Source organism: Oncorhynchus kisutch, linkage group LG3 (assembly GCF_002021735.2).
Source record: "Oncorhynchus kisutch isolate 150728-3 linkage group LG3, Okis_V2, whole genome shotgun sequence".
NCBI lineage: Eukaryota > Metazoa > Chordata > Actinopteri > Salmoniformes > Salmonidae > Oncorhynchus > Oncorhynchus kisutch.
Window position 1 is genome coordinate 63899566 of NC_034176.2, and position 14047 is coordinate 63913612.

Consider the following 14047-nt stretch of genomic DNA (forward strand, 5'->3'; position numbering starts at 1 on the left):
TTACAAAATACTTTTAAAATGGAAGAATTTGTCCCAATTGGTGTTTTTAAATCATCGATAAAGGATTGAGGCTTATTCTGACCTGTCAATGTTTTTAATTTGCTGCTTTATGATTTTGTTTTACTCTTGTGAATTCTATGGTTTTTACAAGATAACTTGTAGTTTTTCATGTCTGTAATTGTGTGCTGACGCTCTTGAAAAAGAGATTTCAAATATCAATGAGCCCTTCCTGGTTAAATAAAAATACGATCACCAGAAAGGTTTGTTACCTGTTTGCTACCACTGAAGTTCTCCCACCTTGTGGTTTCTGATGTCATGGGGTAGTGATGAAGGAAGGACGGTGAAAGTAGTCCAAGGCTTCTGTTGACAGGAAGCGGAAGTGGTCCTTAGACTAGCTAGCAGGAGTAAAAGACAGCAGCGATAAGACATCCTTTCGTGGATAGTTGGAAATACAGTCAACATGCCTGTTTTAGCGTATAAAGCGTGAACATTCCCACCAACATGAACAACATTATGGAGGAACAGGAGAGGGATACTCTCCTTGCTGCAGTCCCCGAGTCCCAAGTTTTGACGCCGGTAACTGTTCTGGCTAGCTCGCTAACCAATAACAACACGCAATCTGATATCTGGCAACTCTGTTTTCAAATGACAGCCAACCTTGCTACCATTCTCTCAGCGTATAACGTTACTTGGCTTGTTTACGGTTTACTGCGAACGTTAGCTAGCTACGTTTGTGTAAGCTAACCATACTAGCTACAGATTGTACACCAGCTAATGAGAACGTTATTTACATGTGTCATTTAGAAGACACTCTTAAACCTATTTGCTCTGAATAAGTGCCTTGCTCAAGGGCACACCGGTATATTTTCCACCTAGTCGGCTCGGGCATTCGAACCAGCGACCTTTTTGTTACTAGCCCAACGCTCTTATCAGCTTGGCTACTTGCCTCATCCAGCAACTTTAGGTTCACTAACAAATATTAAAAAGAGTATATGTTCAACTGTGTAGAATACACACCAATATCGTTATTTTGTTGTGAAATCTTAACTATTCCGTTAACCCTTTACACTCGTGGGAATATGCCTACATTGCACAGGAGGTTGGTGGAAAATTAATTGGGGAGGAAGGGCACATGGTAATAGGTATCAACAACATCTAACATGGTTTCCATGTTTGCCATTCCATTCTGTCAATTCCAAGCATTATTAGCCATCTGCCCCTCAGCAGCCTCCAATATGGAAAGGGCTAAATTGAAATGTTTCTTACAGAAGAAATATGAAAATTATTTGCATAAGCATAGCTATGGTAGCAATTGAAACGGAAGAGTTTCGCAAAGTTAAGGACATAACACGACTGAAGTCAAAAAATTACACTGTTGATTTTATGATATAACTAAAGATTTTGGGTGTCCGTTACAGGACAGCCCCATACAAACCTCCACCATAGATTTGAACTAACCTTTATTTGACTATACCTTTTTTTGGTCTCGATTTGTGCAAAGAAGTATCTTTTAAATATACATGAGCAGTTGCAGGTGGTTCATTTGAATTTAGAAAATGCTCATTATTAAAATGTTTTTCTCCATGAAGTAATCCAACAATGTTTATGCCTCCATCTTGTCTATTTAAAATCTTCTCTCATTGAGCGACACTTTGGGAAGTGTCATGATGGCACTCACCTGTGTCAATCAATGTGAGAAGATTTTAAAAAGACAAAAAGCCGCCGTAAACATTGTTGGATTACTTCATGGAGCGAAACATTGAGCATTTTCTAAATTGGTTGCAATATACTCGGCTAGTTATCTATTTGATTCAAATGAGAGGCTAATAGCAGGGCTAATTTGTAGTTGTTTAGCAGCGTTAGGGCAAGGTTGTTTTCCTGTAGTGGTCTTCTGGGGATCCTCTATTTGTAACAGAACCCGCCATGACATTTCATACTAGAGGTCGACCGACTATTTTTCAATGCCGATTATTGGAGGACCAAAAAAAGCAGATACCGATTAATCTGCCAATTTTTTAAATGTTTTAATTTATTTTTAATCATGACAATTACAACAATACTGAATAAACACTTATTTTAACTTAATATAATACATCAATCAAATCAATTTAGCCTCAAATAAGTAATGAAACATGTTCATTTTGGTTTAAATAATGCAAAAACAAAGTGTTGGAGAAGAAAGTAAAAGTGCAATATGTGCCATGTAAAAAAGCTAAAGTTGCCCTAAGTTCTTTGCTCAGAACATGAGAACATATGAAACCTGGTGGTTCCATTTTACATGACTCTTCAATATTCCCAGGTAAGAAGTTTTAAGTTGTAGTTATTATAGGACTATTTCTCTCTATACCATTTCTATTTCATATACCTTTGACTATTGGATGTTCTTATAGGCATTATAGTATTGCCGGTGTAACAGTATAGCTTCCGTCCCTCTCCTCGCCCCTACCTGGGCTTGAACCAGGAACACATCGACAACAGCCACCCTCAAAGCATCGTTACCCATCGCTCCACAAAAGCTGCGGCCCTTGCAGAGCAAGGGGAACAACTACTTCAAGGTCTCAGAGCGAGTGACGTCACCGATAGAAACGCTATTAGCGCGCACCCCGCTAACTAGCTAGCCATTTCACATCGGTTACACCAGCCTAATCTCGGGAGTTGATAGGCTTGAAGTCATAAACAGCTCAATGCTTGAAGCATAGCGAAGAGCTGCTGGCAAACGCACGAAAGTGCTGTTTGAATGAATGCTTACGAGCCTGCTGCTGCCTACCACCGCTCAGTCAGACTGCTCTATCAAATATCAAATCAAAGACTTAATTATAACATAATAACACAGAAATACGAGCCTTAGGTCATTAATATGGTCAAATCCGGAAACTATAATTTAGAAAACAAAACGTTTATTCTTTCAGTGAAATACGGAATCTTTTCGTATTTTATCTAACTGGTGGCATCCCTAAGTCTAAATATTGCTGTTACATTGCACAACCTTTAATGTTATGTCATAATTATATACAATTCTGGCAAATGAATTACTATGGTCTTCACACAGTTCGCAACGAGCCAGGCGGCCCAAACTGCTGCGTATACCCTGACTGCTCGCACGGAGCGCAAGAGAAGTGACATAATTATCCTAGTTAAAAGAAATGAATGTTAGCAGGCAATATTATCTAAATATGCAGGTTTAAAAATATATACTTGTGTATTGATTTTAAAGAAAGGCATTGATGTTTATGGTTAGGTATACATTGGTGCAATGAAAGTGCTTTTTTCATGAATGCGCTTGTTAAATCATCACCCGTTTGGCGAAGTAGGCTGTGATTCGATGAGAAATTAACAGACACCGCATCGATTTATATGCAATGCAGGAGAAGCTAGATAAACTAGCAATATCATCAACCATGTGTAGTTAACTAGTGATTATGTTAAGATTGATTGTTTTTTATAATATAAGTTTAATGCTAGCTAGCAACTTACCTTGGCTTCTTGCTGCATTCGTGTAACAGGCAGTCAGCCTGCCACGCAGTCTCCTTGTGGAGTGCAATGTAATCGGCCACAATCGGTGTCCAAAAATGCCGATTACCGATTGTTATGAAAACTTGAAATCGGCCCTAATTAATCGGTCGACATTCCTGATTTTCACATGTTAAGGGTCCTGGCACTGGCAGCAGCTCAAGACCAAGGGCTACAGATGGGGGCATCAGACCTTTGGAGAAGAGGGGACCCTACATCATGTCCAAAGCCTCAGCCATTCACATGAAACTACGTAAGTGCATTCCTTGCCCTAGATTGACACAATTCCTGTTTAAAGTCTTGTGATGTTTCAGTGTTGTCATAGCCTATGTTTCTATTTAAAGTGTTGTTCTTCTGCATGTGACTGAATCCTGGCTTTAGAGAAACACCGAGAAATGGCCCGCAAAGCAATGAAGAAAAATGGCCTTACCTCAGGGGGTCCAGTGATGCAACAGCCCAGGCAAGGAGGAAAGAGGTAAGAGGAGAGGAGGGAGAAGTATGTGTGCATGCAAGCATAATGGAATTTGAGGTATTCGAGCTGTTACAATTGAAGTTTTTCTTGTTCCTCTTGTAGAAGTGTGAAGTTCAACAAAGGTTATGCCGCTTTGACTCAGCACGCTGAAGATACACTGGTAGCATTGGAATCAGACAGGTAAAGGACTACACACATGGCACCGAATGTTGATCTGCCAATCGTTTGGTGCACTGCGTTTTAGGGACCACACGCTGGTGGATGTCTGACAGTGTGCAAATTATGGCTGGCACTCAGTTCAGAGGTGCTAAGTACTCTCTCCGGCAAACACTATTGGCAAGGCACTACTGACTGTAGACGATCTCTAAAGAGCCCTATGTTTATTTAGGAAGTTTTTTTATTTAACCTTTATTTAACTGGGCAAGTCAGAACATTTACATTGACGGCCAAACCCAGACGATGCTGGGCCAATTGTGCGCCGCCCTATTGTGCGCCACCCTTCAGCGTGCTGCCCTATGGAACTCCCAATCACGGCCGGTTGTGATACAGCCTGGAATTAAACCAGGGTCTTTAACCAGGGCCTCTAGCACTCAATCGTAAATTACTTTTTAAATGGCACATTGTCCAAATCCTCGATCGGATTGAATCCCAGCCTAAGAGTTTTCCTCATGACATCTTGTCTTAACCTTGCAGTGATGATGAGCTAGATGTTGAGCAGTATTCCTCAGGATACTCTTCAGCTGAGGTGAGTGTGTCCAGTGTATACTATACTCATAACATGCTTCTACATAGAAAGGCTTGTTCGTTGGGCAGCAGTGTTCTCTATCAGGAGCAGGGTTCAGTTTCCATTTAAAATAGTTGTCCCTTTATAGTCAACTACAAATGTATTCATATTTAAACAAGATTCAATGCAAGTATACACCATTATTGCCTAAATAGGCTGTGTAATAAAACATTAAAGAAATATCCAGCCTATCCTCACACCTGTTTCTTACACCTCCTGTCCGCATACCTTTTTGAATTGTCATTCCACGGCTGACTTGTTGACCTCTGTGCAGGTGCACCCAGACCTGAGCAGGCAGCTGCTGCAGGATGGATACCGGCTGGATGAGATCCCTGATGACGAGGACCTGGACCTTATTCCCCCTAAAGCCATGGGTTCCTCAGCCTGCTGCTGCGCTGAGGACCCATCGTGCTCCGTGCAGTGAGGAGGGCACTTAGTGCGGTGACCTGGCTGACCCTGCAGCTCTGTGTTTAAAGACTGGACCTCTGTTACCCTGACCTTAGCCACTGTCTAAGCATGGAACCCCCCTAACACTTTAAATGGCTAGCCACTGTTTTTGCAGTGCTCTCTACACCCTAACTAACCTTAAGCATGGACTGAAGTCATCCAAAGCCTTAGCCACTGTCCAAGCAGGGCTCTCTGTCACCCCAAAGGTTGACCTCTGTGTTATTTTGGAACTAGATTAAATGCTAACCACGTTGCATCCCCTCTGAATAGACAGGTGCAGGGTGATTCATCTCTAGACATGCACTACACTCATTCACCTGATGGAGGTCTTGTTGCCCTCTTTGACATATCACTCCCAGGTCTATTTAAACATAGAAAATTGATATGCAAGGTAATATGCATACAGCAAATGTCCTAGAGCGGTTTGAAGGCAAAAGCTTTTTCTGCAAGCTTGTCTTGCTCCAATTCACTTTTTTTCAAAGTAAGCCCTTTGAAAACAAACCTGAACATTCCATAACTATAGCTTCATTGAGTTGAAATTTTTAATCCATCTTCCTAAAATTCCCTGTTTTGTTGTAAATCCCTGGTATTAATCTTGGGTCTAACCTCAGACCCTTAGGTGTCTTTGACACTACATGGTTTACTTGTATATGAATTAATGCTTTAAAATATATAGGCATACTAGCACTTACTCATATGTCAGGCTGCCTTCCAATGCTTTGTCCAAAAAAAGTTATGTAAAAGGGTTACAAAATGGCACTGTTTACTGTAATGTTACAGCAATGAGAACTCTGGTCAATCTTGTCCTGCGTGTTAGATGTAACATTACAGCCCATGGTGTCACTGAGGTTAACCACTACCTCCTGACAATGCTGTACACAACAACACAATAACCCACTTGATCCTCTCTGTCTACTACATATAGTAGTTACTAGATACTCAGAGGGACATGCATATGATATCAGAAGGCGATCTGAACAGACAAGTCACCTACCTGTTACATTTTTATCATTCTCTCTCTCGCATGTCACTCAGCAAATTGTACATTTTCCCACCCTAATGTTAGTGTTTTGGTATCTTCTGGTTTTAAAAGCAAGCAGTACATTGTGAGTACACTAAACATTTTGAAGAATTCTGTCTGTGTTGTCAAGCATTAGAATGGGTGATTCTCATCACTCAAACCCTTACATGTGTGGCTAAAGATAAGTGTGTTTGCTAGTTGCTGTTTATCAATGCAGACCTAATGTGGAAGTGTGTGTTGGTCTGGCTGTGTTTACACAAGTGACCCAATTCTGATATTTTTCACTAATTGGTCTTTGACTAATCACATCAGCTTTGAAAAAGAGCTGACATGAGAGATCTGGCATGATTGGTCAAAACACCAATTTAGTAGAAAGAATATCAGAATTGGGCAGCCTGTTTAAACGCAGCCATTGAGTGCTTGACCTGTGTCACTAGAAAGATAAATATTGGACTCATCACCATCCGGTGCAGTCAGTAGCCAGTACACTGCACTTGCCTGTACTATGCAACTAATGGGACAATCTGCTTCTGTATCCTAGTTAAAACAATATACCAAGTGTTACTGAGTGCTAAATGCATTAACTTGAAATATTATTATGTAAAGGGAACACTATTTTTATTTGATTATAAATATTGTTTTTGCTATATTCAATATAATTAATTAATATACACATGTCCTTTTGTCATTTTCTTCTGGTTTGCTGGTTTGCTGGAGGGGAAAGTTATTCTCACAGAATTCAGAGAGCTACCAATCTAATCTCTGTCAAATATTTGTTATGTAGAAGAGTTTGGATGTACAGCGTTGAGGAAGCAGAATATGTTTATGTTGAGTATTCCGGTATATTACGGGGCGGCAGGTAGCCTAGTGGTTAGAGCGTTGTACTAGTAACCGAAAGTTTGCAAGATCAAATCCCTGAGCTGACAAGGTAAAAATCTGTCGTTCTGCCCCGGAACAAGGCAGTGAAAATAAGAATTTGTTCTTAATTGACTTGCCTAGTTAAAAAAAAAAAAAAAAGGTAAAATATTGGAAAGACAATTTGATAAAGCAGGTTGGTTGGATTAGATCAGGGGTGTCAAAACTGGTCTGCTGATTTATCCTTTCAAGTAAGACCTAGATAACCAGGTAAGGGGAGTTCTTTACTAAATCATTCCATAATCAAGTACATAATCACAGCCAGTTGACGCTCTGTGGAATAAATAGATCGTTAACTGAACGTAAAGAACAGACAGTGGGGCCGTAGTACCAGACCAGAGCATTTACCATCCACATCCATTTGGGGGCAGAATTGAGTTGTCAAAATATTATATAATGGCGAGGGAAGTAGCCAATTGACTATCATTACTTGCGTTACGTACATGCACCACTGAGTATATAGGCTATTTTATAGCTCACTGCTCATCAATCTCATTTTTATCTGGGATTATAAATTGCATTAAATAATTTTAACTTTGCATTATCATTGTTTGCCAAAAATGTAGGGCAGGCTAATTATTCAACAGGCAAGTTATCCACATGTTAAATGTAATTGTACTGAGGGAAAAAGCCTGTCAGCATAACGGCGACAAGCGATCTATTATGTACTATTTAATAGGCTCTAGTTTGTATGGACTGTGACAAGTGTTGCCTTTCTCATAAGATTGCCATTCTCATGAGATTTGCATACGCATAGTAACTATTCAGCCAACGCTGCGCTGGAACTCTGGAACTTGTTGCTGTCACTGGGCGGGCCCTAATGATGTTGTACGCCTAGACGGGGGGTGTAATTCAAGTGAAGGAAAATCGAGTCAAGGGAGTTACCTCAACGGCAAGCTTTCGAGATATGAGATCGGGCCATATTTCATGTCCGTCTTTCTCTAAATTAAAAAAAGAAGTGGAGAAAGATACAATTGAGAGTTACACAGCCAACATTCCGCCTATCAGCTGGTGGACAAATGTGACCCCCCCCCCGTGCATGCACAAATTCTCTGTGTTTACAAGTGATTGAAACCGTGCCAGCGAAGAGGGAAAAAGATAACCAAGGAGGGATGGTGGACAATTCCGGTAGCAGCAAGGCACAAATGGTGAGTTGTTTCCCACTGTTTGGCGCTGTGCCCTGGCTAGGTCTCGGTTGTGTCATAGCATAGCATAGGAGCGAGGTAGCGAACATTTTATTTGCAGAGCAATGTAGGCTAAAAGCACGAGGCTATCAAATGTAACACGTTTTTCCTTATTTAAATCCTTATTACTGTTTGGTTTTGATAGTTTAGCGTACGTCATTGCCAATTTCCTGTTTTAATTACAGTTGTAAATCCGACTATTTATAATGTATCGTGAAAAACCCAATAAAATAGATCAAATGCATATTTTCATGCACTGTATCTGCGCCCCTAATATATAATTTAGATACATATACTTTTTTTCTATGTGCGTAGCCTACAAACTAGTCAGATATTATACTATACGCTGTTTACTCATTCATGTACGTTTTCTGGAGCCACGCCATATACACCCTGAAAGCTAATTTTGACATACTGCACGAATAGGAAAGAAGCGGCTGTATGCCTATGTGTTTTGGAGAAAAAATTATATTCGAACTTTAACCATATCAATCATCTCATTTTGAATGTAGTATACATCTGGGTTTGTTCTTGTTTCGGGTTGAAGCTAAATTGTACATTTTCTGATGATAAACAACTGTTCAACATGTTTCACAATTTTTTTCTAAGTTGTTATATTGTTACAGATGTTTCTGTCAAAATCGTATTCGGTTTATATTGTTCTGGCTCATTCTTAAAGTGATGCATATCTATTTCAATTGATTGTTATGCGTTAACTCGAATTAATTTTTTGAAATAAGAAGCATAAATGCAATGTGCTGTAGATCTATCTACAGGACGAAACGTGGTCTTGTAACTTCTGTATTATGTGCAGCTGTGTTGAACAGTGTGTAAGTTGCCCGTCGCTATACTTCTGTACAAATGTGTCCTGCATTTTACTACTGTGCTTTTAAATACAATCACGTGTAACACCAGCTATTGCATACCATACAATATCTTCCGTGCAGTCAACTTTTTTTGTTTATCGACAGTATTTTGCCTATCTTCTCCCCCTTTCTCAATACCAATTAGCCTTTCCGACATCTATTGTGCTCATGTTGAAACTTACCCATGTTATCCTCATGAAGTGGATGGTTTGTTGTAGCCTACTGTACTAAGTCTGGCGGTGACTTAACTCAAATCCTGACAGATAGGACTTTAAAAAAATGTTTAAATAGTCTACTTTGTGTTATGCATGTTTTTATTTGAACCGGGAAAGCCAGACATCCAGTGGTAATTTGAGTTGTTGGTTTATGGTTGACTATTGATGTCTTTCTCACTTCCTCTCCCAGCCCAGCATGTCACAGGAGAGTGGTCTGGGGGGTGTCTATCCTCAGGCAGGCACGGCAGGAGGAATGAAGCTGGAGGCTGTCATGGAGCAGCTGCAGCGCCAGCAGCAGGCCAGGCTGGAGATGGAGCGCAAGGAGAGGCGGCTCCGCGAGGCCCACATCATGTACGCCCAACAGGTAGCAGCGCAGCAGGCCATCCTAGCCGCGGCTAGGGCCTCTGGAGCTGGCTTCATGGGCAAGGCCCTGGTTGGAGGTGGTTCAGGGATACCCAGAGGAGGCCCACTGTCCCGGGTCTCTAACCAGAGCAGTGTGGACTCAGAGAGGGAGGACGAGGAGGACAGAGGCCGGGATTCAGGGGATGACGATGAGGAGATGATGGATGGAGATGAGGGGAGCGAGGAGGAAGAGGGAGGGGCTAGTGGTCTTGAGTACCTCCGCAAGCAGACACTGGCTCTTCAACAGAGTGCCTCCCACCTCCCAGCGAATCCATTTGGTAGTTACTCTACCTCGGGCCCCCAGAATGCCCCATTGCCACCCGTTAGGGTGAAGCAGGAGCCTGACGAGAGCCGCTCTCCTGCAGGGCCCCACTCTGCCTCCTCCCCCAACGGGCAGGCCGACTGGAATAGCTTTGATGGTCAATTAAAACAGGTAAGGCCACCTTGGCTTACCGCCAATCTACTGTCCTTATTAATAATGTATGTCAGTTCTCCTTTCTTAGCTATATATTCCAAATCCTATCCCCTGTTGAATTTTATGTCTGCCCTTGACATGAAAGAGTAGAGTTGTCCACATGAAGAAATATTGCCACATCTCTCTGAATATTTATCCTCAGCAGCTAATCTGGCATCAAAGTCGTACTATCTCTTCCCCAAACACAGTGAGTCAACACAAAGCTGTGTAATGAAAACACAAAGGTCCCCTTAGTAAGTAAGCGTCATATAGGGGGAAAGCCTTTCGCTATTTTCAAGTCTCCTGTTGTGTGTTTTGTCTGATTGTCCCGCCTGCCCCTGCTGTGAGTGGGTGGGTTAATCTTAGCTTCGACGCAGACCTCTCAGCCAGTATCTTTGTGAGACACTTACAATCACTGGGGAGGGCTGAGCTGCTCTTTGGCTTTTGTTGCCAAAAATCCTAGAAGTGTGCACTGGCAGAGGGCCAGGCACGTGTGTCGCTCGCTCTCACTCACTCTGCGCTCAGTGATTTCTCTCTTGTGCTCTCCTGGCAGACGTGCAGCACACGGGTTGGGAAGGTAGAGGTATCCTACAGCATAGTAGTGGTGCTACTCATCTGAAGGGTTTCAGCACTGTGCCAAGTATACTTTTTCATTGAAGGTAAATATTTCCTCACCGCTGTGTTACAGCGTGACAGAATGCAGAGTGGAATCCAAGCTATCCTTCATGGTTGAGTCAGCACTAGGGAAGTAGCATGTGTTGTGTAACAGCCCACCAGTGGTTGATATAAAAAGCCATGTTGCAGTGGAGTTGACAGATGTAGGAGGAAGAAAAGATCTGTTGCTGTGACTGAGCATTGCATTGCGTGTGCTGCACTCATTTTCCCAAGGATGTCATTACTGTCTATTTAAAGGGGAAATGACTTTGGGACTGTCACTCCCATCTAATTCCACATTTAGCTCCAGAAGGGCGATGATGGAAGGGGAAGTAAATAAATGACAGCAGAAAGAGCCCTGATTTAGAGTAGGCGACAGTTATCACAGAGAATAGTCAGACAGGAGAGCGGGTGGAGTAGACTTCTAGCTACCACTACCAGATCACAGTGGAAACAACCTGAATGAAATGAAGTTTGACCACATTGTTGTGTGACTGTGAACAAAAACTGCTTCATTGGTTGGCGACATGTCGACCACCTCGAACCTGTCTCTGTTTAGGCCAGCTGTCAGACAGCCACCAGTGATCAGAGCAGGAGAGGTGTCACAGAGCCCTGGCCTGGCTATCTGTGGTGTGGTTCTTTTATTAGGAGAGGGGGTTGAGCCTGGGGGGTTGGGGAGACATTGTCAAATGAGAAGTAGTCTGTTTTTTTTCTTTCTTCCTTTCCTCTTTTGTCTTTCCTGTCTTTATGATGGCTCATCTCTTGTGCCAGTTTCAGGTTGCACTGTTGAAGGGGGACAGTGGAGGCAGGGTGACTTTTTTTGTTGTTGATGGTATTGTCTTCAAGAGGCTGGAGAAAACCTCAACAAATACGATTCTCTGGAGGGAGGGTTGATAATATTTTCAAAAGCAATGGCACACCATAACCTTAGTGTCACAATAGTTAGAAGCAGCCTAATTATATACATTTATATTAAGAATGTTATAAAAACCAAATGGAACAACCTACCACTGATTTTGATATTCTGCATTATTCTATTAGCCTAAAAGGGGAAAGGGGGATACCTAGTCAGTTTTACAACAGAATATCCTCTGACAGCGTTTCCCAACTCCAGTCCTCCAGTACCCCCATCAGCACACATTTTTGTTGTAGCCCTGGACAAGCACTTTGTGGTTCAAATAATCATCAAGCCCTCAATGAGTTGAATCAGGTGAGTTTGTCTGGGGCTACAACAAAACTGTATGCCATTGGGGGTACTGGAGTTGGGAAACACTGCTCTACGACAGCCCTCTGTGTGTCAAAGGAGTGTGGTGTAAATATCAGGGGGGGGGGGGGTGGAGAGTTTCTGTGTTTTCTGTCATTGATGCATGTGTCATGACCTCGGCCCTGCCCTAAACAGCAGAGTAAATAATTGTCAAACAAGAGGATGGACAAAGGCCTTGCGTGGAGTGTTGGCCAGAGTGTTATTGTGCCTGGACAGGTGTGTGTGTGTGTGTAATCTCCCAGTGATTAATAGAGTAATAATCATGACTGTGGACCGTGCCCTGGGTGTGTGTGCTCCTGGCCCCCGATGGTGTCATGCAGTAATAGCTAACTCTGCCTAGCAGTTCCATACTGGAGGGGTTGAGCTGGGCATTCTCCAATGATAATACAGGTGGCAGTGGCAGACTAGAGGTGGTTTTGGTTTCGCTGGATTATCTGCTGTTTCTTCATGTTTACGTCTTTTGATGTTCCTTCATTCTGTTGTCAAGGGAGACTTAACCAACAAAATGGAGAATAACCAGGGCTTCATTTGCATTGTAGTGATGACAGAGAATGAGGGAGTCTGGGAGAGCTAATGGTCTAGGAGGAAGGATAAGCCTCTCTCTCATCATTAAACTCCAAGCCCTGCTGGTTTGTACTGCTGGCTGCTGCTAGTTACTGGCCACGCATTAAGACATGTTTGTTGAATGCATGCTGTTGCATAATTTAACTGTCACCCCAACAACGCATCAGTCAGGAAATGGGGAGCTGGCTGCACAGCTGCAGCTGCCTGGAATGCGATCGATGGAGGTTGTGGGAGCTGCTTTTAGAGCAGGGAGTGACTGTTAGGTCTCATTTATGGCTCATGGATTATGAATGAAGACATAAACTCAGCAAAAAAAGAAACGTCCTCTCACTGTCAACTGTGTTTATTTTCAGCAAATTTAACATGTGTAAATGTTTGTGTGAACATAAGATTCAACAACTGAAACATAAACTGAACAAGTTGCAGAGATGTGTGACTAACAGAAATGTAATAATGTGTCCCTGAACAAATGGGGGGGGGGGGTCAAAATCAAAAGTAACAGTCAGTATCTGGTGTGGCCACCAGCTGCATTAAGTACTGCAGTGCATCTCCTCATGGACTGCACCAGATTTCCCAGTTCTTGCTGTGAGATGTTACCCCACTCTTCCACCAAGGCCCCTGCAAGTTCCCAGACATTTCTGAGGTAAATGGCCCTAGCCCTCACCCTCCGATCCAACAGCTCCCAGGCGTGCTCAATGGGATTGAGATCCGGGCTCTTTGCTGGCCATGGCAGAACACTGACATTCCTGTCTTGCAGGAAATCACGGACAGTATGAGCAGTATGGCTGGTGGCATGGTCATGTCAGGATGAGCCTGCAGGAAGGGTACCACATGAGGGAGGAGGATGTCTTCCCTGTAACACACAGCGTTCAGATTGAGCTTGTTGTCATTGCAGGCAGTCTGATGATGCTGTGACACACCACCCCAGACCATTGTGGACTCTCCACCTCAAAATCGATCCCACGCCAGAGTACCGTCCTCGGTGTAACGTTCATTCCTTCAATGATAAACGTGAATCTGACCATCACCCCTGGCGGTTTTGTCTCACGACTCGTCAGTGAAGAGCACTATTTTGCCCATGGGCGACGTTGTTGCCGGTGATGTCTGGTGAGGACCTGCCTTACAACAGGCTTACATGCCCTCAGTCCAGCCTCTCTCAGCCGATTTCGGACAGTCTGAGCACTGATGGAGGGATTGTGCGTTCCTGGTGTAACACAGGCAGTTGTTGTTGCCATCCTGTACCTGTCTTGCAGGTGTGATGTTCAGATGTACCGATCCTGTGCAGGTGTTGTTAC

General features: G+C 42.8%; 2 protein-coding genes across 3 annotated transcripts in view; both read left to right on the forward strand.

Moving 5' to 3' along the window:
* Positions 1–319: 319 nt before the first annotated feature.
* fam219b (family with sequence similarity 219 member B) lies at positions 320–6905 on the forward strand. Its single transcript, XM_020478671.2, has 6 exons — positions 320–576; positions 3649–3763; positions 3892–3985; positions 4085–4162; positions 4676–4727; positions 5041–6905. The coding sequence occupies exons 1-6, from the start codon at positions 502–504 to the stop codon at positions 5188–5190; spliced, it is 564 nt and encodes a 187-aa protein (XP_020334260.1). The 5' UTR covers positions 320–501; the 3' UTR covers positions 5191–6905.
* Positions 6906–7588: 683 nt separating this feature from the next.
* The window catches only part of LOC109887227 (AT-rich interactive domain-containing protein 3B), a 76836-nt gene continuing 70377 nt past the window's right edge, over positions 7589–14047 (forward strand). Inside the window, exons 1-2 of one of the 2 annotated variants that reach the window (XM_031810600.1) lie at positions 7589–8297; positions 9605–10249. In XM_031810600.1, the coding sequence (XP_031666460.1) occupies positions 8262–8297; positions 9605–10249 (681 nt within the window). In that variant the 5' untranslated portion in view covers positions 7589–8261. The remainder of the gene's footprint in view (positions 8298–9604; positions 10250–14047) is intronic. The other variant, XM_031810595.1, reaches the window with a different exon arrangement.